Below are 23,914 nucleotides of genomic sequence, written 5' to 3'. Positions count from 1 at the left end.
CATTTCAAACAAGCAACAACAAAAAAAATCCCAAAAAACAGTGTTCACATTTACACAAAAATATAAGACATTTAGAGGCTCGACAAACCACGCAAGGATGGAAAAGCTATAGTTTAAAACATGATAAAGCCAAAGCCAAGGAACATAACAGTTTTTACTAAAGAGAAGTTAAAAGTTTTACAAGAGAAGGGATGTGTGTGGAACGTGTTACGTTAAGCACACAGCATCAACATCAGCGAAACGCTCTGCTTAGTACCACATTCGTTACAAACATAACCTTCAAACACCGAGAGAAGAACATTTTTCTCAAAAATATGTTTTTTTTAAAACAATGTGTTGATGATTGATGCTTGATTAGTATTTTCCTCCAAACTGTATTCATGTTTTAGGTGAAACTGGAACACGTATTACGTTTTTGTTTTATGTTCATGCATGTTGAAGCTGGGAAAGTAGTTAAGAGTTAGATATGTTCCAGCAATAACATGCTGTTGCTGCAAACTTATCTGCCATGTCTGTACACACACAACTGATCCAGCTGAAGACTTTACAAGTAGGCATTGTGTGCCTAACAGAGAGTGCTCTTGAACATTTTTAAAATGTTCATTTATGCTCATACAATGTTCATTAATACTCATCTCGAATTAATGAATATATGCACGAGAAATGAACGGCGGCATTGTAGAAGTGAAGAATGTAATAGAAGTGGACAGCAAATATCTGAAGGACATTGATGATCTAAAGGGCAGTGGAGATCTGAAGGATAGTGGAGAGCTGAAGGACAGTGAAGATCTGGAGAACAGTGGAGATCTGAAGAACAGTGGAGAGCTGAAGGGCAGTGGAGGTCAGAAGGACAGCGAAGATCTGGAGAACAGTGGAGATCTTAAGAACAGTGGAGATCTGGAGGACAGTGGAGATCCGGAGGACAGTGGAGAGCTGAAGGACAGTGGAGGTCAGAAGGACATTGTAAACCAAAAGTTACTGTGTTCTGTAATCTGATTGGTTGAAAAACATGATTAAATGGTATTAGATTCCCGGAAACTGAAAGACTATTCACCGCGTATTGACACGTAAACAATTGTTTTGTTGTGTCAACAACAGTGGTGACGTCATTCAAATCATATTGTGACGTAAAGTTAGAATGACGTCACAAATGAGCAACTCCAGATGCTACCATGAGAACCAGCTGAAACGGCCAGCTGATGACACTTCACTGCTGTGTCCGTATTCGATGTAAACGAGTGCAGACACTAAAACCCCTTTGGTTTACTTTTGTGTTTACAATGTCGATAAACACCATGTGTTGGCCAATTTCCGGGTGTTATTGAGTATTTGAAGCACGGGAATATTTCATTTGAGACCTCCGGCTGACGCCGTCGGTTCCAAATGCATTCCCGTGCTTCAAATACTCAATAACACCCGGAAATTGGCCAACACATGATGTTTATCTCCTAAGTGGAGATCTGGAGGACAGTGGAGATCTGGAGAACAGTGGAGATCTGAAGGACAGTGGAGAGCTGAAGGACAGTGGAGATCTGAAGAACAGTGGAGATCTGGAGGACAGTGAAGATCTGAAGGACAGTGGAGATCTGAAGGACAGTGGAGAGCTGAAGGACAGTGGAGATCTGGAGGACAGTGGAGATCTGGATGACAGTGGAGATCTGGATGACAGTGGAGAGCTGAAGAACAGTGGAGATCTGAAGGACAGTGGAGAACTGAAGAACAGTGGAGATCTGAAGGACAGTGGAGAACTGAAGAACAGCGGAGATCTGAAGGACAGTGGAGATCTGAAGGACAGTGGAGAACTGAAGAACAGCGGAGATCTGAAGGACAGTGGAGAGCTGAAGGACAGTGGAGATCTGAAGGACAGTGGAGAACTGAAGAACAGTGGAGACCTGAAGGACAGTGGAGAGCTGAAGGACAGTGGAGATCTGAAGAACAGTGGAGATCTAGAGGACAGTGAAGATCTGGAGGACAGTGGAGATCTGGATGACAGTGGAGATCTGGATGACAGTGGAGAGCTGAAGAACAGTGGAGATCTGAAGAACAGTGGAGAACTGAAGAACAGTGGAGATCTGAAGGACAGTGGAGAACTGAAGAACAGCGGAGATCTGAAGGACAGTGGAGAGCTGAAGGACAGTGGAGAGCTGGAGGACAGTGGAGATCTGGATGACAGTGGAGATCTGGATGACAGTGGAGAGCTGAAGAACAGTGGAGATCTGAAGGACAGTGGAGAACTGGATGACAGTGGAGAGCTGAAGAACAGTGGAGATCTGGATGACAGTGGAGATCTGGATGACAGTGGAGAACTGAAGAACAGTGGAGATCTGAAGGACAGTGGAGAACTGAAGAACAGTGGAGACCTGAAGGACAGTGGAGAGCTGAAGGACAGTGGAGATGTCAGGACAGCGAAGATCTGAAAGACAGTGGAGAGCTGAAGGACAGTGGAAAACCGAAGGACAGCTGTCTAGCTCCTTTCAGTTTCACGAGGCTTCATACAGTAAACCTCGGACTGGATTTGACTGTGACCAATGCACGTCTCATGGGGGGGAGTTTTGAATACAGCTCGAAGAACCCATCCGTTCCAACACGATTCTTAAAGAGTTTTTTTCAATGATTCGGGCTTAACATGGAACATGTGTTCGAATTGTATTGAGTTGTAGGTAAGTCTGAAGTGTGACGGATCGTGAACGATAACACTTTTTTGTGAAACCAATCACGGACTGTTTCGCTATGAAAAGTCTCCTTAGATTATAAGGGGGGAGATTTGTGATTTTGTTGTGATTTTGCTTTATTAATCAAGCATTAACTCTATTATAAGTATTTTCTTTTTGCTAAGAAATCTTCTTGCAATACATTTCGCATTGTATGCATTTGCATCGCAATATATGGCAATATGAAATTTCTCTGCAAAATCCACCCCTAATATTAACGCCATACTTCTTTCAGATGAGTTTGACCAACGTCGTGAACCCGCCTTTGAAGTTTAACCTTACCTCACTTCATGCTTTCTCCATGCAAACTCGCCGTAACTTCACTGATGTATATATGTCGTTAACCCACATGGTTTATTACCAAGCATAGTTTTATTCCACTTCATTTAATGTACACTAGGCTGCTCTTCCGCCATAAAATGAAGAAGAAAGGGGAAGAGGAGAGGAGGAGGAGGCGGAGGAAGACGAGAAGCAAAACAAGTCACACAAACGCGCACGCGCACATAGAGGATTATTTACCTATGCGCAGAGATACAACTTCAAGATAACAATGATTAACGGAACATTCCGACAAAACAACTTTATTACCGAGCTCACGCATGGCGCACGCGCTGTACATCAACATGCCTACAATACCTATACAAACAGTGTATACCTATCCTATAAACAGCCTACTATTTTTACACATCCCATCATGTGCTTATCTCAGACAGACATAGCGCAAATACAATTTATATCAACAAAAGTGTTAAATGTCGAAACACTCCACAAAGAAATTTCTTGAAAGTTCACTGGCGGAAAGTTATTTTCCAAGTTGATTAAATTTACTTCCACGAGCTCTGAACGCACTCACATTTTTCATGCTACTTTTCATACCGAGAGATTATTGTCTCCTAAAGGGACATAACTCGCCTCGTTAATGTTTCTTGTAACTCCCATTCCGATAGTTACGAGATGGAACACGTTTATTGCCGATGCCCCCCAACACTGTTCGTAATCTGACGGGGACTCTGTACGAGCATCCCCCTACTTGAAGCGCTGCCACGGCCAACATCGGGTCGCCGCGGGTCACTTTTTGATGTACTGCTCTGAATGTTAACTTGTAAAAAAGTCAGTCACTTCTGGCAAAGTACTTTCTACGTCATAAACAATTTCTCTGAAATAACTGAAATGTATTTTTTGCAATGATTTCTTGGAAAGATCGGCGTCTTTATAAAATCTATAAATTGCAGTTTAGTATCGAAGATATTAGCTTCTAGCGTTGACTCCGTGTGTTTGAATGTATCTTAAATGTTGTGTAACGTTATTCAAAGTTAATAGTTTCGCAATGAATATAAAACATAAAAACTAGATATTGTTTTTTCTATTTCGTGAAGCATTTGAACTGGTTTCTAATGATCTTGGCTTTCGCCGAAGTCCTGTTTTGTTTTCACATTAAAATGTCAGTGTTCACAGCGGCATAAAACCGAACTCATTCACTTCAAAATCAATCTGTTATTTGTTTCTGTTCGTTTTCAATACCTCAACATTCTGGCTATGTGGTGACGTTCTGCAAGTAACCGACTCTGTGCCAATTTTTTTGTTTGTTTGCTTGTTCTTTAACGCCGTACCCAGCAATATTCCAGCTATAGTGGGGTAGTCAGGACCAGATAATCCAATGATCAAAAGCATGAGCATCGAAACACGCATTTGGGATACGATGACATGTGTAAACCAAGTCCGCGAACCTGACCATCTGATCCCGTTAGCCGCCTCTTACGACAAGAATGGCTTGCTAAAGACCAATTATAACCCGGATATTCGCGGGTACATTATCTCATTTAGGCGTGTGGTAGCCTAGTACTTAGAGCGTTCGCTCGTCACCCCGGAAACTCTCGTTCGATTCTGCTTGGGTACTGTGTTTGGAGCCAGTTTTCTGATAGCCTGATATTGCTGGAATATTGCTAAAAGTGGCGTAAAACTAAAGTCACTCATGACCTCTTTAGTTGTGTTTATACCATGTTGTATTATTTAGCTGTAATACGATTTCATTCATCTGTATATAAAGAAATAAAAAATTGATATTTTACATATTGTAAAACATAGTTAGAAATATGTACGTATGTGCATTTGGTAGATTCAGCGTTTTAAGTGATTTAACGTCCGCGCCATGTGCTTCGTGCACTCCTATGTTTGGTTTTTAAGGTGTCAGCGTTTTTGGTGCCATGCGGATTTGAATGGAAATCTAGAATCAGGAATGAATTTTCCGACGGTATCCAAGTAAAACTTTACTCTTAACTTTGAAATTTGTTTGAATCCAGTAGTGCAATATGCATCACACGAATCAATCACTCCACATCTGACTTTGGTCACTGAAGAATGAAGGATGTGATCAGTGAAGGATTTATCTTCATATCAGATGGATATGATAGGCATATGTACATATGTAACTTACATTTTCTTTACACAGATGCAAACATATAATGCATGCAATCCATATCAAAGAACATAGCTGAGAGCAGCATGCAAACCAAAATCCATTTGAACCAAAATCATATCAAAGAACACAATCCCCATACAAAAAACAGGATCTACTTCAAAGAAAAGAATCTTTGTCAAAGAAGAGAATCAATTTCAAGAAAGGATATAACATGCAGTCGGTTTAACAAACACCAGCATGTTCATCAATCAGTGTTGTTTATTTCACTTCATACCATGTCAATATCAGTTTATTTGCAATACAAGCCCTCGGGCTTAACCTTCTCCCTGCCGTGGGCGAAGGAATAGTCAAATCATCTCAACTGTCAAACAGACTGACACAACCAATTCCATCTATCTGCATTGTCTGTAGCTTTGTGTTGTAATTAGACCCGCGTTGGCCTGGAATACATGATGTCAGACAGACAAACGGTAGATAAACAAACCATATTTCTCAGACTAAGGCGTTTCATTAGTCCCAACACAAGAAATTGACATATATGGGAAAACGGGCACTCGAAAGGCACCCCAGCGCGCGTCCAATAGATAGTAATGCCCTCCCTGTTTGCGATCTTAATTGCTACATTTCAATTTAGATCCGAATATTTCTTGTTTATGGTCATTTTGTAGCCAAACGGCATCGATCTATGTCAAGTTTTGAGTTGCAGAGATCTGATAATGATGTTTAACTAGGAAATATGGAGGGTCATTGTAGGCATCCGAACTTCGGAAGTGACTTGAATAGCCCACATTGTGATAAGCTTCATGTCGCGTTTATAACATTCATCATTCGTGGCTATATTCGTCGTGATTGCGATGTCTTCGCACGTCATGGGTGAAAGTTGAAACACGCGATTCGCTATTCCATGTAAAAATTGAGCAGGACAATGAACATATGAATAAAATGATGTAAAGGGTCAAACTATTGAAGCTAAATGTTACTTCGATTAAGAAATATTAAACCTGATTTCGTTGAATAAATCACGGTAGTAGTATTGGTCTACCATAAATAATGTAATAATATTTAACAGCTATACGTTAAAAACTACTTCCAGTGTTTAAACTGATGAGGCTATTAGTTTAAATGCTAATTCGAATTTGTTTGAAAATTTCTCTTGAAACACGAACATACTATCTCGAGTGAACTGAATATTTAATATCGTTGGTTCATTTCGGAATTCCGTTGTTTTGATCAAAGACTACTGAAAGAGGAAAAGTGAACAAAATGTCTATTATTTGATAAACATGTAAAATCACTTTGGTCTGAAGAGTCACTTTAATACGCTGAGACTACTGGCGGGCCATGTATATAAATATGCTTCTCATAAATCATTCATAACATGGACTTTCGTGATTCTGAAAATTACACTCAAGAAAATCTAATTCTTTCGATGCCAATTTCGTTTCCATCGATGTCTCCTCCACCCAATTTTGTATATACCCTCGTGAACCGTGGATCAATCAAACGGGGTCCATCCTTCACAAGAAAGCAAAGTCAATTAAATACCCTGACACGTGTAGCCGCGAGGTCGCTACTGTACCCAAATCACTTAAAAACCTGAACCGTGTTTCCACCACGAAACGAAAATTGCGATTGACAGTCAGTTAAAGAATTTTCCTCTTGAACCAATCCGGCAACCTAGAACCCCTGAGATGAGACTGTGACATTCTGAGGTCTCTAGATATCGGAACTGGAAGTGATCCAGTTTAGGTTAATAGACAGTGTTTCGTGTTTGGAGCACCTAATGCCAATTTCAGAGATGGATTCCGTTTTAGGAGATTGACAAGTGTTTAGATGAAATTGATACCGAGGTTATTTAATTCTATGGATAGGGGGACATTGGCTTGAAATTACCTCTCAGTCTGAAAGCTCGACTCTGTTATTTGCACGTCTTTTCGCCCATTTGTATTTTTCGGTTTGATAGGAAATGACTCTGAGATGAATTTAATGTCATTTGATCGAGGCATTTTCATCATGATATTTATGTTTCCTTTCAAACCGTTATGAATAGTTATGTAAGAAAATACACGCAACCCTTGATAATGCGAGGGACATTCTTTTGAGTGCTTGGATTGCGATTTAAATTAACTCAGCTTTCGTCTGGGAGATTTTTCCTAACTGATTTAAATCTTTGTAGAAAGAGTCTCATTTTGATACGAATTCATTTTAAACTGGGGATCACATTTGTAGAAGTTTTTAATAAACATGCTAAAACCTGAAGCCATTTTGCTGAAAATTCCGCGTAAGTATCATCCCAGCAACGGACTTTAAGCATGCACTTTAAAAGATAATAACTGAAAACCATCGATTCGTTTAACATACTTTGAAAAATCTGTTTTGAAAGGAAACTTGACTCTGACGTCTTTCCCACTGACACCCTGAATCCGATATTTATGCCTGTTCCGTTTGTAATATCTTTACGACACATTCCTTGTCCGTTTCAATTAACACTGTTTTTAGTTTTACCCAATTTCACAATATGGTGGACTTTCCTTTGGGAGGTACATAACGATTTATCGTCCGACAGCATCACACGTTCCCTGTATCATCATCTGGGGCTGTAATGGTTATATATCCCGGGCTCTGCCACGGTAATAGCTTTTGTCACATTGACGGGACAACCACCACCTTGTTGGACTGTAATGTCGGACAACATGAAACTGTGGTTCGCAGCTGATTGTAATAGTCACGTACCATGTGTCATTCAGGCAATGACTACAGAAGGCACTGCTGCAGTGGCTTTTTTAAAAGGAAATCCACTACTACCCGTTCGGACTGCAAATCGACGAAGGATTTCATCTCGCACGGACTCACGGACACATGCACCTATAATAGGTATGTTTTACTTAGAACGCGTCTGAATAAACACATTTATTTTACTAAGAACTTTTTTGTTTGTTTGTAAAATATGCTTATTTCAGAGACCAGATGTTAGTCTAGCACTCATGTCTAAACATATAGAGCACTTCTGCGCACACACACACACGCCTATTGTGTGTTTCTATGTTTGCACGCACACATATTGTAATCTTATAAGGGTAACGCTATTTTTTAGGGCATTATCATTTGCAGAAGCCCGAGGTCTTTCATTAACTGCCCGACGAAGGAGGGCAGTTGAAGAGACCCTTATAACAGTGGACCGCTCATTTCTGATAACGTGCGGTCGTTTTAATAATTCTATCCATATTAGCTATAATAGTATGTAGAACTCTTCTGAGCGTACGCCAATATAATATATGTTTCTATGTTGAACATGTCTGCACGCACTCATATACCTTACTATGTAGAAGACCCCCGAATGCACGCGAGCATAATACATCTTACTATAGAATGAGACCGCACGCTCACTCATGAGCCTAAACATAAAATACCACTGCAGCCAAAGATCCGTACATCCGGGCACTACAGTTGCGTGATCGTACTGCCACGGGTGAGAGCACAGCAGACAGGAAGCCTGGACTTCACAGGATATCCGGTCAAAGTGTACGGAACAGGTTGAAAGAGACAGGTGTATGAGCCAGGAAACCCGGCATCGGGGTTGTGCTAAGTCGTCACCATCTCGGTTATCCTCACGTATCCACTTGGTTGTACAGGCATCACCTTCTTCTACACATGGCTTAAAATTTCATACACTAAAATAATATATATATGTCTGTTTGTGGACGAGTTATACATGTTTGAAGATACAACAATTTCGCAACAGATTTCTCGTCTGTGCGTTTCTTTCTTTTTTCCATTTTTATTTTTATAGTATATAGAAGACGTAGTTCTATACGCACCATTGATATTTATAGATCCTACTTTTCACTGATGCTAATCTCTAGTAACACCTGTACAACAGAAGTTTACGACTTTCTGCAAGTTTACATTCCTTTGTTTCAAATATATGTTTCACAAACTAACTAATTTCATGAATGAAACATAAAATAAAAATGAAAGCAAAATGACTGAAAGGTAAAAATAAAGCACGTGTGTATCATATTATACTTATGTTTCACATTGCCATGCATTATTAGCATAAACTGCGACCTAAATATAGTATATACCCATGGTTCATGACGGATGAAACATCAATAAAGCAGAAACTGTTATTCGATGGTGATGCATTTGATACGGGTACTGGGGAATCGAACCCGAGTCTTCGGCGTGATGAACGAACGCTTTAACCACTAAGCTGCGTCACTGCCCTGGTATTATAGGTGCATCGTGCACGGTAGGTAGTGGTAGCAATTTCAAATCCAGTTTTTAAGTGCACTCATTCTTTTGACATCTATAATTACAACGGGGTAAACGCACATTTAACCGCTTCACAGACAGTAAGAATACAGTTGCTATTATACATCGTATGTCACCATGAAATGTATCTTAACTTCTTACATGTCTTACAGGGTAGATAGACGGCTCAGCCAACCATCCATCAGATGACAACCCGGCTATTAAATCATTTTTTTTCTTTTTTAGTGACAGAAAATCAAAAAAAGACATCTGCGTTAAACCCTGTTTGAATTAAATACAACTGCGGTACCGTGAATACGCGGGCACTTGGCAAATAAAGGAACAAAGAACTTGTCGGTCACTAAAAAATCGTTTCCGATCGATTCCCATGGGCTCCAACTAACTGTGAAGAAAATCAATTGCATAGCTTGGTCACCGGTGATAGGAGACGTGGTTGTGTTTTCGTAAGTTCATGGCAGTGGGGCATGGAACTCTATAGGACAAGTAAATAAAGACCATGTTTACTGAGAGGAACTCGCGTCTAAATCTGTACATGTGTCACCCAGCTATTTAGTCGAACGATTTTAACTTTCTAAATGTAATTGTCAGGTTCGAAGAGACAGATGCTATGTTTGTGCGCTGGGGGGAAGGAATAGATTTTTACAATGCGGATAAGGTAATTACTGAAAAAATATTTTCTTCGGGGAACGAGCAGCATGGAAACGAGTTTAACTAAAGAAGATGAAATTCTCACAACACATCTTGGAATCTGAAAAAAAAATTGAGAAAGAAAGCCCCAACTTGTTACTTGAGTTGATTGAAAGGCGGTCATTTAAAGAGCGGAGTGCACACTTGTGGCTGCGGAAACGCGTTTGGAAAACTACGTGTCATCATTTAGATTCTCAAAAGGATTTCGCCACAATTCTTGAAAATATCCAGCTACACAAAGCAGTCCTCGAATACGTTCTAAACAAATTCAGTTTCCTAATTAGTATTATCACAAGGTGCTTTATAGTATTACGCAAATTTGGCAGCAAAATATGTTTTCAAGTTATTGGTCGATGCGCTGAAATTGCATATTTTATTTCTACAAAACCTTTCCTGTGCAAATAACACTAACATTTCTAATTACTGAGAGTGGTTCTTTTCTATAATATTTTCATTCTTGCCTGTAGTTGCAAATGTACATCGAATATGCAATTATTCACAGTCATGATATTTTTAAATTTTCATCGGTTTTCATTTCAGTGATTACTTGTTAATTTAAAACTGATAAACGAGTAGTTCGTTTTCAACCACAGGTGTGCTTATGTTAAGAAAAAATAATTGTTGTTAAAGACGAAATGGTACGTTACGCCATGTGCTCTGAAAAACACCACTTTGTGCTGAATGTTGCATCATGACGCAGCTACCGGTATATAACATAGGTAGTCATCCGAAATAAAGCGACTTCTTTATTACAGTTAATTTGTGATGTCGGTGACTGCAACAGGACCTAGATTTTCGTAGTTCTCTTAGCACTAAGACAGTCGTAAATAACGACTTACGATTATCTTAACGCTAAGAGAGCTTCGAAAATATAGGCCCTGTTGTTCATTTGTCGGTCCGTCCATCAACTGCCACTTACGTCATTTACACTGTGTCCCCAAGGCTCGTTTTTCAGCACGAGTACGGGCGTAAAACTAAACTCACTCACTCACTCGTTTTTCAGCATTAGCCGCGTTGGTTCTTGCAAGCAATTCCTATGCAAATAGTGTTGTAAAACCTTTAATATCAAAACGTAGAGTAAAATAAAACCTTAATATAATCATATGCTGAATGTGGTCAAAGATATTTTAAGCGTTTGGTGTAAACCCCAGATAATAATATTATAGAGCTCAGCTTGACAAAGTTTCTGATTTTATTGCAGATTTAAGGCCAGGCATTATACACACGTATTTAGTCCTTTTTGTTTTATCAAAACTTTATTGAAGAACGTTCTATTATGTGCTGACGCATCTTGTGCCTTTAAATGCACAATGGTCCTACTGTGCACTTAAGACCATTGTGCATTTGACACCTGCTGCCGTTGTCATGTTGGAAGGATAACACAGCTTTACACCTGCCGTGCCACCCGAAATTCGAATGCTTCTTTATAACGGGTATCATCAATCTATTAGCATCTCTGTTATATGGGGACGTCAAACAACATGCAATGAAAGGGACACATCGTTCTGATAAGTTTAATTAATAAATTAAAATAAAAAAATAATAAATAAAATATTGGAATGAAAATGTTATACCACTAACCGATGGCGGTGGTATAGACTGCAATGCGTTGGGTGATTTTGCAATTATGTTTAAAGGGGCACTGATGCGGAGCAATTTCCGTGGACTGGTGTAAACTTTTGTTATTGTTTTTCTCCCGTGAGTACCCGGATGATATCCCAGAATTCGTGACTGGTTCGTGACCTCTGCTGCGCAGTCCGTAGGCGCAACTGAGAGTTTAATTATAGATAGATCAACTAAGGTAAAGTCATTTTCACTTCATTACAAATGTATTATGAAAACAAATGAAACACTTTGAAGGTTAATCATCTGCCCGTGGTAGAAATGGTAAAAAACTATTAGGACGGAAAAATAACGAAGCCAATGTAGTCTCTATATTTTGTCACATAACCCTAGTTAGTTTATTGTCATACTTGTATGATTCTGAAAATAAATAAAAGAACACACGATCTGCTTATACTCATAGTAAATTTCTAACATAACAGCAACATTTATACATTGTATAGAATGCCAATGTGGATCCTATTTCACACACATACGCGATCTAGTGTGTTTTTTCTATCATACAGATTCTGCTGAATGCTACAACAAATAAATTAAAACAAAATGCAAAAAATGAATGTAAAACAGACTAATTTTATAGCAACGATGTCAGGCTACTACCTTGTTCAGGAATGTATCCATCAATATCCACGTAAAAGAAATCGTATTCCATTCATCTGCAGCTGGTAAATAATCCTGCTCTGTGTCGCGTGTCTTACAACTGTCTCATTTGCGAAAAAGTAATACATCGTTTCACCTCTTTCGTTGGTGAAAACCAGATAAACCTCTCATTGGTCTCCCAAGATAGCACACCTGGCAACTAATTGTATGATGTCCACTATTCTAAGTAATTTAGTTAACCAATAATGAGCAATCAATCAATCGACGCAAGGGTGGTTAATTCTTTGAAGGGAGGATGTTGTTTTTGCACTTACACTTTACGACAGGGTGTAGTCATCTACACACACTGCCTTTTGACAAATCCGCTAGAAGATAAAAGTAATTAATCAATCAGTGAGTTATCGGTTAATCCTTTGATCGGTGTTTGTTTTTGTAACTCAGTTGATAAACCCTCTTGCATCACTTACATGCACATATTGCATAACATACAATACATTTGCCATTACAGACCTTAATTTATAATGTTGAGTATTTACTCCAGACAGGAGAAATGCCAAATGGGAACCTTTGTTAAGTAACCGAAGTTGTGTTACTACTAATTATACCTGTTATAAATTCATTTATTGACCATCCAGAGAATGATGACAAATAACACGTGTAGGTTTACACCATCAAACGCGAGTTACAGCAAGGAAGATGTAATCTCTGTGTCGCATGCATCCTGAAAACACTATTGGGCCGAAACTGTTTTGAGGATACCAACGGAATTTCGTTACATAATCAATACACACGGGCATTTGCTGTGTACTTTGGTAAATAGGTGAAATAAGGTTTTTTTACGTAAGAAAATTTTCAGATTTCTCTACCAAAGGCAAAATCATCGTTGTTTGTTTACGAATTCAAAAAAATCAACTGTGTGTTTTTATTGTCATAAATAATAAACCATTGTAGCTACCATAGCTATCAAATTTTTCGTAAGATATTTGCTATTCACAGCTGAACCAACACTCAGAATTACCTAAATATAAAGCTTTGCAATCTTCCGTACTTAAACAAATGGCTATGTGCCTGTAGACATCATATTTTCATGTAAAATGATTAAATATCGAGGTTAAAAACATTCAAAATAGGATCAAATTGGATCAGTAACTATACCATCCAAGCATCCGAAAAGAACTACACTGCTGGGATATTTGGTTACGATCAGACAAGGAATACCATGGATATTTTTAAACAAATGGCATATGATGGGCATCCGGCCTCCCGACTGTTTAGGTGAAGAAATTCTGCTAATATGGACAGGAGCCCAGTTCCTTTGTCCGTCACGGTCGAAGGAGCGGGCGCTGACCAATTTGCGGTTTGGTTTCGTAATTAGACCGTTGGCGAGAAACATTATTCGCTCCGCATCAGTGCCCCTTTAAGTTTGATTTGGATCGGTTTTTATTAACAATCGCCTGGTTTGTGTCTTTATACATATTATTACCCAAAATTCAGTCTCTGGCATTTCCTTGACATTTGCATGTTGAAACACCCCTACACTGTTTTCTTGGTCCTTGTTAGTGACAGATTTGGTCTTTATGTTTCGATCAAACGGACGATTACAACAGTCACTAGCAAGATATATAAATACATCTTAAAATATATTGAAAAAACCTTATGTCTTTTTTCAACATATCCTGGGACAGCCTTGAGTTATTTTTTCAGTATACAAGCAGGAGTTACACTTTTAAGCACGAAATAGAATTAAATTGTGAAAACACCAACTTACTTAACTACGGGACAGACTCTATCTACATGTCCGTTATCGACCAACTTCAAAGAGCTCAATACAATTATTTACCATGAGACTCTTTGGCTAGCCAGTCGACTTCGGTTTGATCCAGGGATCTTCAGAAAAACGTGGCACTGCACGTGCCGAAATTCTACATGATAATCCTTTTCCTAGTGTTTATCTTTCCACTTACCTTACCTCACACATAAATGTCGATGTCTGATTGGCTGAGCGCTCTTCTGTTATTTTCAATGTACCCCGCTTACAAGTGCAGTAAATTGCAGTATACCCCGCAGCCAATAACAACTCATTCAGTACTTCGTGGTAGTTATTTTTTTTATCTCGAATAACAGTAAATGACACATGATGCACGGAAATTACCGATATTTTGCGAATGGAAATCGATGGACGGGAGATAACTCTAAATCTGTGTTTCTTGTGTCGTCGCAAAATCTAGAGATGGCTACGAACTTTCCAATGAATATATTTTGCCAAAACGTTCAAATGTAGTCCCTGTGAATATAAAGAAGGGAAATTACATCGCGGCGACTTTACTAAGACAATACCTACGGGAAAAACCAGCAAGATGCAAGATTCGAATCGTTTGATTCACAGGGGTTGGCTGAGGACAGTGAAGTTTACGATCCAATACCCGTGCTTCAAACAGTTCAAAATTAAAAATTGAGGTGTTCGGTAAGATAAATGCGTTGTTCACAGGTAATCGAGGGAACCTCAACCAATGCTCCCCTCTTGACCAGAGAACAACGTATATTGTACCGTGCCTAGGGGATGAACTTTTTGTTTAAAACTTCCGATGACACAGGTCCAATAAACTTTCCACATCCACTTGACCAAATATTCATTTCACTTGACCACAATTAACAATACAACCCCAACCCCACACCACCCCCCACCCTCCCCCACCCAAAAAGAACTTTAGTTTGGCGGGTACTGTGCCACGGTAAAGGTGAATCTGGATATATACTCTACGGACCGGAGAATTCCACTCGGCCCGGGCGTCGGGCAATGGTATTTTTCAACCCTTGCATGTTATCGAGCATTTTCAAGGCGGTGGGGTAGTGGATAAAGAGTCCGCTCTTCACGTTGAAGACCCAGGTTTGATTCCCCACATGGGTGCAATATGCGGTCATTTCTGGTGTCCCCAGCCGTGATATTGCTGGAATATTGCCCCAAAGGCGTAAAACCACACACACTCACTCACTGTCAGTATTTGTCTTTCCACTTGCACCAAGTCATCGACCGTTTTCATCGGGGACAAGGCAAGAGCCAAGTAGTCAGTACCTGGCAGAAGTAACATGATATACGCTCTGGGTGGTTGTTGTTTAACGGCGCAGTCAGTAACGTGCCGACTATATGGCGGCGGTATGTACAGTTGGAATAGTGTTGAGGGCGGTCATAAGCAACAGCCAAGCCACCACGATGCCACTGCTACATGGTGCACAATTCGGCACTACGCCAACTGCGTTAATCGATGCTCATTATGTAGATCACTGGTTTGTCTGGCCCGGATTGGATTACAGAGCGCTGTCATACAGCTGGAAGTTTAGTGAGTGTGGCGTTAAACAACAAAACAGTCTATCACGACGTAGTAGTGAGAGCACACGTGTACTTTTCGCATCTCTCAAAGTTTTAATTTTATCCAACGGCTGTCATAAACATATGGTCGATCAGCCTGACACGACACCATTTCTGTTTAGAGGTTGATCTTACCTGACTCGTCTTGGTCGTCGATCGGGATCAATTTCTATCGTGTCATGGATAGCTTTGCGCCATATCTCAAAATACTTCCCGTTGTGTGTAATGCTAAACGGTAGTGAGATTAGGAGTTGCATCGTGGTGGAGGGGAGGTAACCCTTGAGCGGTATCGTATGGGTCGTTCTGTGAAATTACTCTCTGTGCGAGAGTTAGTCCGTCTCAGTGAGTTAACTGAGAGATAACCACATTCTCACTCGCCGAACCTTTTCGGCAATGGAAAAAAGCCCCAAATGAAGCAAGTCTAATTTTCCTCTGGATCTGAATCTCCGAGCTCACTGACGCTCAATTTCAATTCAAATAGAGTTAACTGTTTCTGTCGAAAAAAATAAATATTTTAATATATATTTTCAGAAACCTAGAGTCAGCCCGTACATAAGACAATAGGTCAACTTTGGATATGGGGAAAACACCAAATGATTAATCCTTGCAACACGGAACTAATTTGAATCTTAACATGTCCTTTATGCACTTATGACTTTGCTCTATGTTTACTGGGAGTTAATCAAACATAATTGAACAAATCATGATAAAACTCGTCGACCTACGACAGTCGTAGAACTTCGATCGCTTCGCGAAATGGGCCTTGAGACCTTCGATAGCTGACCACAAATATCGCAGGTCGTCTGTCTATCGATAAAATTTATAGTGATACATCGAGTACGCGCAACTACAAACCATAGTCTTCCAGGAGTTATCCCCCTTCTATGAGCGGTCGACCACGTCTCCTATGGCGTAGTTTTTGAGTGGAAACCCATGGGTGTAGCTACCATCATTAAAAAAAATAAAGCCCGGGCTTACACATGATTGTTTCTAAAAAAAGTAAGTAGTAAAGCTTTGAAACTTATTGACCAAAAAAACCCAAAAAAACCCGAAAAAAATGGTTTGCTACGCTCCTGAAATCGTGTTGTGTTCATTGAATGTAATTATATATAAGTCAGCCGATCGAGTTTTAACATCATCATCATCACTGGCATCATAGACATGCAATGAAAATGTCTCCCACGGCCCAAAATGTTTTACACCTTCTACAGGAGTATGGTTTAATGTTCCATCAATGTTCAGGCAATATATCGAGAGGGGACACCAGAATGGGCTTAATATCTTATGCCTGTGAGTCGAACTCGTGGATACCCTATAACTATGGGTTGAAAATGCATCTTTAGGATGATGATGTCGACGCCGACGCCGACGATGATGATGAAGCTGATGATGACGACGAGGACAATGCTGATGATAGCGACGACGACGATGGTGATGATGAAGCTGATGATGACGACGAGGACTACAATGTTGACGATGGCGACGACGACGATGGTGATGATGAAGCTGATGATGTCGACGTCGACGACTACGATCATGATGATGATGACGAGGACGACGATGATGATGATTATGACGATGATGATTGATGGAGATGGTAAATGTGAAGTTGGAGACAGAATTCCGCTAATGTGTAGCCTGTATTGCCTCTCTACTATTTTACCGTGAAATCATAGCAAACAGACGCTTGTTTTATTGAAAATAGCGTCATCGGAGGTTTACTGCTCGGAGTGCGTGGGGTAGCCATGTAGTTACAGCGTTCGCTCGAAACGCCTCGAATCCACTCGAATCCACTGTCCACACGTTTGAAGCCTTTTCTTGCTGTCCCCCGCCGTGATATTGCTGCAGCATTGCCAAGAGAGGTCTAAAACTATACTCACTCCCTGCTTGGACAATAATTCCTAACGGGACAAACGCAATGATTAAATACGTGAGAATATCAGTATTTTAAACGTTTTATTAAGTCTTTCACAACATCCCAGTGTACAAACTGCAATGACAAAATGTTTGACGACAATTACTGGACAGTTGCATGATAGATGAAATATGTGAAATTAACTGTAGAGTTCATAATAAAAACAACAGTGAAATCAGGAAAGTTGGAATGAAATCAGCCCTTGATAATAGCCGAATAGTACATGATTGATAATTATAATAATAATCGTAATATTAATAATACTAATGATAAAAATGATAATCACAAGCGATCTCTTTGTGAACATTGTTGAAAACATGGCAAAATACTAACAAATTACGATTAATTGCAGCTGCATTTGAGGATAAATCTGATTAAAATAGTTTAGCAACCATGTCATGATTTGACTCCAACAAACACTGAGAGAGACGATAATTATTTCAAAGAGAAGGATGAAACTAACAGAAGAGGTATAGTAGCAAGTAGCATTAACATCAGCGGTCCCAGTACCAGTTATAATTCTTGACAAAGGGCAGTCAGAATATTTCGTTTCAACCTGGAATTACTTCCTCTTGACCAAAAGCCTTCGGTTAATGCAAAACAGCCGTTGAAGTAAAAATAGTACGCTTCAGTCCTAAACTACATGTACTTCCTCTTCCTCTACTAAACACATTCCACGCGTCACTGATTTAGACGCGTACGTTATCTGGTTAAAATGAAGTACTGCTGAAACTGAACTTAAAATGTTTAGTTTCATCCACTAAGAACACCAAACGTTATTGGCACAGACAAAATCAAATCAGGGATAATCTACAATCTTCATATTGTGTCCCTGATCAAATTTATCAAATGTATCCGGAACAACAACCCTCCCCCATCTCCCCCCCCCCCCCCACCCCCCACCCCCACCCCCTCTACCAAAGTATGAGTTAACTCATTACATTATAATTATAAATAAATGTATGAAAAGTAAACAACCCAAGAACATTACCTGTAGACTGTACATAGAGTAAGATATTTTGCTTGAATTAATAATGTGATTTTTAGGTATCGAAATAACACTAGGATGCCTCATCTTTACTCGATCCCAGTCACTGGCTTGTACTCCGGTGGCTTGACGCTAGGGACTGAAACAAAACAGTGTGCGTTTCATAGGTTCTGAATTAAGAGAGACCAGTTGGGTTTTTACGTCACTTTGAACAACGTCGTTGACAACGGAATGTCAGAATAACTATGTGGACCGATCCTGGATATTTCCAGGCTACACGTCCCGATAACTCTCCACCCTATCCTGGATGCATTTATGACTCATTATTTTAATACCTCCCTTTGCTGGCTCCGCATTCTCACAGTAGCCAATCAGTTGTGAAGGTTTGTTGGAAGTGCGGACTCAGATATGCGGGAAATCATACAGACACGTTGCCAGGTCCGATACTTTGAATATATAGTCTGGTTCATAATTACTGAGAATTTTTCTTCCTTACTTTGAGCTATCCTAACACCTCAACTGATTCACTGATACTTAAAACTAAGTAATGGTATAAGGGAGGTAACTCATCTTGGCCTAACTGAGTATAGTACAATTAGAGTTACCTCCCCTGAATTTGTAGCAGACGTCATTTTCCTCAGCACTGTCAACAATGTCTGCTGAAGATAAAAGAAGGTTGATTTTTGAGTTGTGTAATCAAGGAATTGATGATGTAAATACATTGGCAGAGAGAACAGGAACTCCTCTTTCTACTGTGTATAGATTAGGAAGAATTTTAAAGAGGGAAAGAATTTTGGGCACCAGAAAGGAGCAGGGGAGACCCAGAAAATCAGACTTCTCAGATCGCGTCCGACTGGGAATTTTAGCGTCTAAAAAGCAAAGGGCAAGCATCTCCAACATCAGGTATGAAATGATAGAAAGGGCATCAACAGTTGTATCAAAATCTACAGTTAGAAGAAATTTGATTGATCTTGGATGGGAGAAAAAGACTGGAATTCCTTCTGCTCTCATGAAACAAGAACATAAAGACAGGCGTGTTGAGTGGTGTTTGGCACATGAAAACTTTGACTGGGCAAATGTGATTTTTACTGATGAAAGCTCAATATGGGTATATCTCAATAATGTGAAAATATGGACAAAGTCTGCGTCAGCACCGTTGTATCGACGACCTAAATACAGCCCCAAGTTTCATGTATGGGGAGGGATATCCTTATTAGGAACGACCCTGCTGTGTGTGTTTGAGGGAAATCTGACAAGTCAACGCTACACTAACATATTAGATAATTTTCTCCTTCCAAGTGCACATGTGTTTTATGGAAATGACTGGATTTTGCAGCAAGATAATGATCCTAAACACACCGCAAAACATGCCAAGCAGTGGTTTCAGGAGAAAAATGTGACTGCATTACCATTTCCTGCATATAGTCCTGACTTAAATCCCATTGAGAACATTTGGGGGATGATGAAGGAATGTGTGAATCAAAAGGGGTTGACAAAAATTGAAGACATGAAGAGAGAAGTGGTTCGATACTGGGACAGCATAACTCACGAGACACTAACCTCTCTGATAGGAAGTATGCCTACCCGTCTTAGACTGTGCCGTGAAGCTCAAGGAGACTTGATAAAATATTAAATTGTTACCTACACAACATGAAAAGGTCAGTTCACTTTCACAATACATTCAATTTTATCTGATTTGTTCTCGTTTAATAATATGAAATGCTTTAGCTATTCTCAATAATTTTGAACCATACTGTATATGTGCAAGAATTCCTTCTATCTCTTTCAGAGTTCCTCAGCATGAGTTGCCAAGTTTAATCCGTTAGATATATTAAAAACGAAAGTGAGTTGTCATTGGCACGCTCAACTTCCCAGCGCAGACACATGATTGGATAAAAAGCCAGCCAATGGAGATAATAAAAGTTTCGTGCCGTAGATGCATCCAGGGTATCGTAGAGATTTATCGGACCGTATGCCCTGGAGATATCGAGGATGATGTGGACCCAGATGTGACATTTCACGCTTATAGCAATGCCATAATTTTGGGCTCTGTTAGATTCTACTTCTGGTCCAAGTCGACCTAAATCTATACCACCATCTCACCCACCGCAGTGCCATAAAGGGTCGCTGATCTTTGGCGTCCAACCGCCAGTCAAACACTGCCACACAGAAATATATTGCAACATGAAGACAAAGATTACTGATGGAATGGCGGATGAAGATAAATATTATAGATGTGCGTTAATGCACAAATACCCACCAATTCCTCGAATTGGCTTAGACTGTGGAGCGTAGCCGTTTCTGGTGGTCTTCGTGTTGGCTTGGAGGTTGGTGTAACGCTTGGGATCCTTGTAGCTGATGCGGGATATTGTTGTCTCGGTGTAGATGATGTGCGGGGGCTTCCCTGAAACAGCAAACACATGGGGTTTTCAGCTTTCAGAGACAGAGAGAGAGAGAGAGAGAGAGAGAGAGAGAGAGAGAGAGAGAGAGAGAGAGAGAGAGAGAGAGAGAGAGAGAGAGAGAGAGAGAGAGAGAGAGAGAGAGAGAGAGAGAGAGAGAGAGAGAGAGAGAGAGAGAGAGAGAGAGAGAGAGACCCCACCACCCTATGTGCTTCCAATATGTATGCCAAGCTCTATTTCATTTACCTCCTTTGTGTGTTCTCCATCCAAACATCGCAAGACGTAACAGTTTAGGAACAATGTTTCAAATATTGATTTTGTTGAGAGCAACGTTTCGGTGAAGCATTACCAAGCAAGTCATAACGGTGTTAGAACCTACAAAGAAACTTCGATCTCACTGCAATAAAGAAGTTGTTCTTCCACAGATTGTTGCACTTCCTATCAATAATATCAGTATCGTAAACTTGGAATTGTGTCTTTGAACTGATTCGCACATAACCGAATCGTCTTCAAATCGATTGTACCAGGTTTCAAGGTCCAAAATTCAGGACTATCTGACTGACGCTGTTGCTTTGACAATAACAGTGACAATAAAATGAAGCTGTCTGATTTTTATTTCAGAACGTATGTAAGAACTCAAACTGGGCCAATACCTAAATCAATTTACAAGATGAATATTATGCATTTCATTTCCTAACAACCGCCCACGGCCGCATAATAGACATCCCCGATATCTCCACTATAGTGGAGTCTTATCGTAACGTATACCCTGGACGTATCGAGGATGCATAATACAAGTCACATTGAAAACACTTTACTCTATAAGTCTCTTTAGCAAACGAGAATATTTAATAGTAATATAATTATGTTAACATAGATGCAAAATATCCAGTCAGAATACATTGTGAAAATCACACATATTTATTCCGAGCTAATTATTTGATTAATCCACTTTACATTCAATGTGAAACAGGAACAAATATCTGCTATATAAATACTGAAACTGAAACGCAAGCTGTTGATGATCACATTATCACCCGGCAACTGAATCCGCGCATCTGAATAACTGATAACAGAAAGGCGAGATTCCTGTTTTAAGGGCGTGGTGATTCTTTAACCCCTGACGATGACCTATATGTACTGGACAAAACTCTGCGATCAGTCAGTGCGTTGGGGTAGCTGGTCACGGCAAAGACCTGTGTTCTATTTTCCACATGGTTGCAGAATGGGAGCCTACTTCTCGTTGTCATATTCCTGTTCTAGTGCTAAAAACTAACGTAACACTTTACTCACTCACGCACTCATTTCATTTACGAGAAAGACCATGAACATGAACGCGTCCCCTATTCTTCCGACGTGGACAAAGCGTCTATTTTCAAATAGTGTGGTGCACGTAAGTTTTACCTGAGTTTGCCTCAAGGTTGATCAACGCAGAATGATTACCTACCTCTTTCCTTGGGCGAAATCACAACTGGACCACAGCTGAAATTCTCCCATCCTGCAACCAAATTCATACATGGAGGTAGAAGGACTTTTTCATATAGGAAGTTGTGTGCAGGATGGTATGTGAGTAAAATGATAATTTATCAAGCAGCAAAATGTCATTAATTATAGAAGGCCTGCCATGACGGTGACTCCTAACTGCTCCATTGTCAAAACAGCAATACAGTGGATGTTTGTTTCATGGAAGCAAAATTGTTTTGTGACGATGTATGTATTTATGTTAATGTCGAACATGATAATATATTGAATTTATAATATAGGAAATTAAATTATTAAATATTGCAGTGTCAAAATATGATCTGGCGTCGTATATCATATTCAAAACATCGATTTAAGTTATTAGATAATTGCTGTCATCATAATGGTGTTGCTTCCACCACAACAATAACAAACACCACCACCAACAACAACAACACCACCTCGAACAACAACAACAACAACAACAACCACATCAGCAACGACGACATCATACTTTTAATACAAATGGCGGAAACACAACCCCAACTATAATATGACTATATATGCTTTATTAATAATACGGTGGTTTATGCTTTATTAATAATACGGTGGTTTATGCTTTATTAATAATAAGGTGGTTTATGCTTTATTAATACGGTGGTTTATGCTTTATTAATAATACGGTGGTTTATTACATGTACCCCGGATTCGACTATGGAATGGCAATACCGGTGGTGATATAAAGTTTATATTACTGCCATTACTCCTGCCGCTGGTGTTGGAACTACTACTATAACATCAGCGGCATAATATCGTTCCACCTGCCTTTTAAAAATAGTCCCCAGGGTACATGTAATGGTGTCAGAAAACTGACAATATTCTACTTACGGAGAATATTAAACATGTCGGGCTTTGCTTTTGATGGGCGGTAGAAGTTTGGGTTCCAGATGGTGTACACCTGAAGAAGGATGTACGCAACTGTTATCAGTAACAGGAGTAAGCATTCATTATTAAACATCCGAACGCACGTACTTGTAGTCATGTTTATTAGAAAATAACATCCATGATAATAATTTTCAGCAAGCATACTTTCCCATGGCCACACTGCGCACATCTCCCAGTTAAAAGTACTCGCCCAAATACATGTGTGTACAATATGCACGTCTCATCACTGAACAATAATATATATAGCTTGTACAATTAACTGGACAAAATAGACAGTTGACACAATAAACGATTTACTAATCGTAGGTCACAAACTGCGGACATGGAAGAATATAAAGACGTACAACAATAATGAAGGTACAAATAGGTTCAAGTACAAATACCGATTTTGACTGGGGGGTAGTGATACAGCTAGGGGAGCGGATTTCAGGGAGGGTGACGCCCCGTGAAAGATCCTGACCGCCAAAGTCCCTCAGAGTAGTTGTCCGGGGACGGTGGTACTTCTTGGTGAAGACGTTCGCCAT

General features: G+C 39.8%; 2 protein-coding genes across 2 annotated transcripts; one reads left to right on the top strand and one right to left on the bottom strand.

Annotated features, from left to right (window-relative positions):
- The first annotated feature begins 663 nt into the window (after nucleotides 1-663).
- LOC137258723 (uncharacterized) lies at nucleotides 664-17,271 on the top strand. The gene is made up of 3 exons (XM_067796416.1): nucleotides 664-974; nucleotides 1,454-2,396; nucleotides 17,026-17,271. Exons 1-3 carry the CDS (start codon nucleotides 664-666, stop codon nucleotides 17,269-17,271), a joined length of 1,500 nt encoding a protein of 499 aa, XP_067652517.1.
- A 348-nt stretch (nucleotides 17,272-17,619) lies between these two features.
- LOC137257607 (uncharacterized) lies at nucleotides 17,620-23,914 on the bottom strand. Its single transcript, XM_067794929.1, has 5 exons — nucleotides 23,774-23,914; nucleotides 23,334-23,403; nucleotides 22,432-22,482; nucleotides 20,846-20,989; nucleotides 17,620-18,724 (listed from the first exon to the last, which is right to left on the bottom strand). The coding sequence occupies exons 1-5, from the start codon at nucleotides 23,912-23,914 to the stop codon at nucleotides 18,675-18,677; spliced, it is 456 nt and encodes a 151-aa protein (XP_067651030.1). The 3' UTR covers nucleotides 17,620-18,674.

Source organism: Haliotis asinina, chromosome 12, assembly GCF_037392515.1.
Source record: "Haliotis asinina isolate JCU_RB_2024 chromosome 12, JCU_Hal_asi_v2, whole genome shotgun sequence".
Lineage (NCBI taxonomy): Eukaryota > Metazoa > Mollusca > Gastropoda > Lepetellida > Haliotidae > Haliotis > Haliotis asinina.
This window is presented reverse-complemented; position numbering and strand designations above follow the sequence as displayed.

Coding starts and splice junctions, on each gene's coding strand:
- LOC137258723 (XM_067796416.1), top strand. CDS start 664: ATGAACGGCGGCATTGTAGAAGTGAAGAATGTAATAGAAGTGGACAGC. Junction 975..1,453: donor AAGGACATTGTAAACCAAAA/GTTACTGTGTTC, acceptor TTATCTCCTAAG/TGGAGATCTGGAGGACAGTG. Junction 2,397..17,025: donor AGCTGAAGGACAGTGGAGAT/GTCAGGACAGCG, acceptor ATGCATCTTTAG/GATGATGATGTCGACGCCGA.
- LOC137257607 (XM_067794929.1), bottom strand. CDS start 23,914: ATGGCGAACGTCTTCACCAAGAAGTACCACCGTCCCCGGACAACTACT. Junction 23,404..23,773: donor CTACCCCCCAGTCAAAATCG/GTATTTGTACTT, acceptor ATCCTTCTTCAG/GTGTACACCATCTGGAACCC. Junction 20,990..22,431: donor GATTTCGCCCAAGGAAAGAG/GTAGGTAATCAT, acceptor TTGCTGTTTCAG/GGAAGCCCCCGCACATCATC.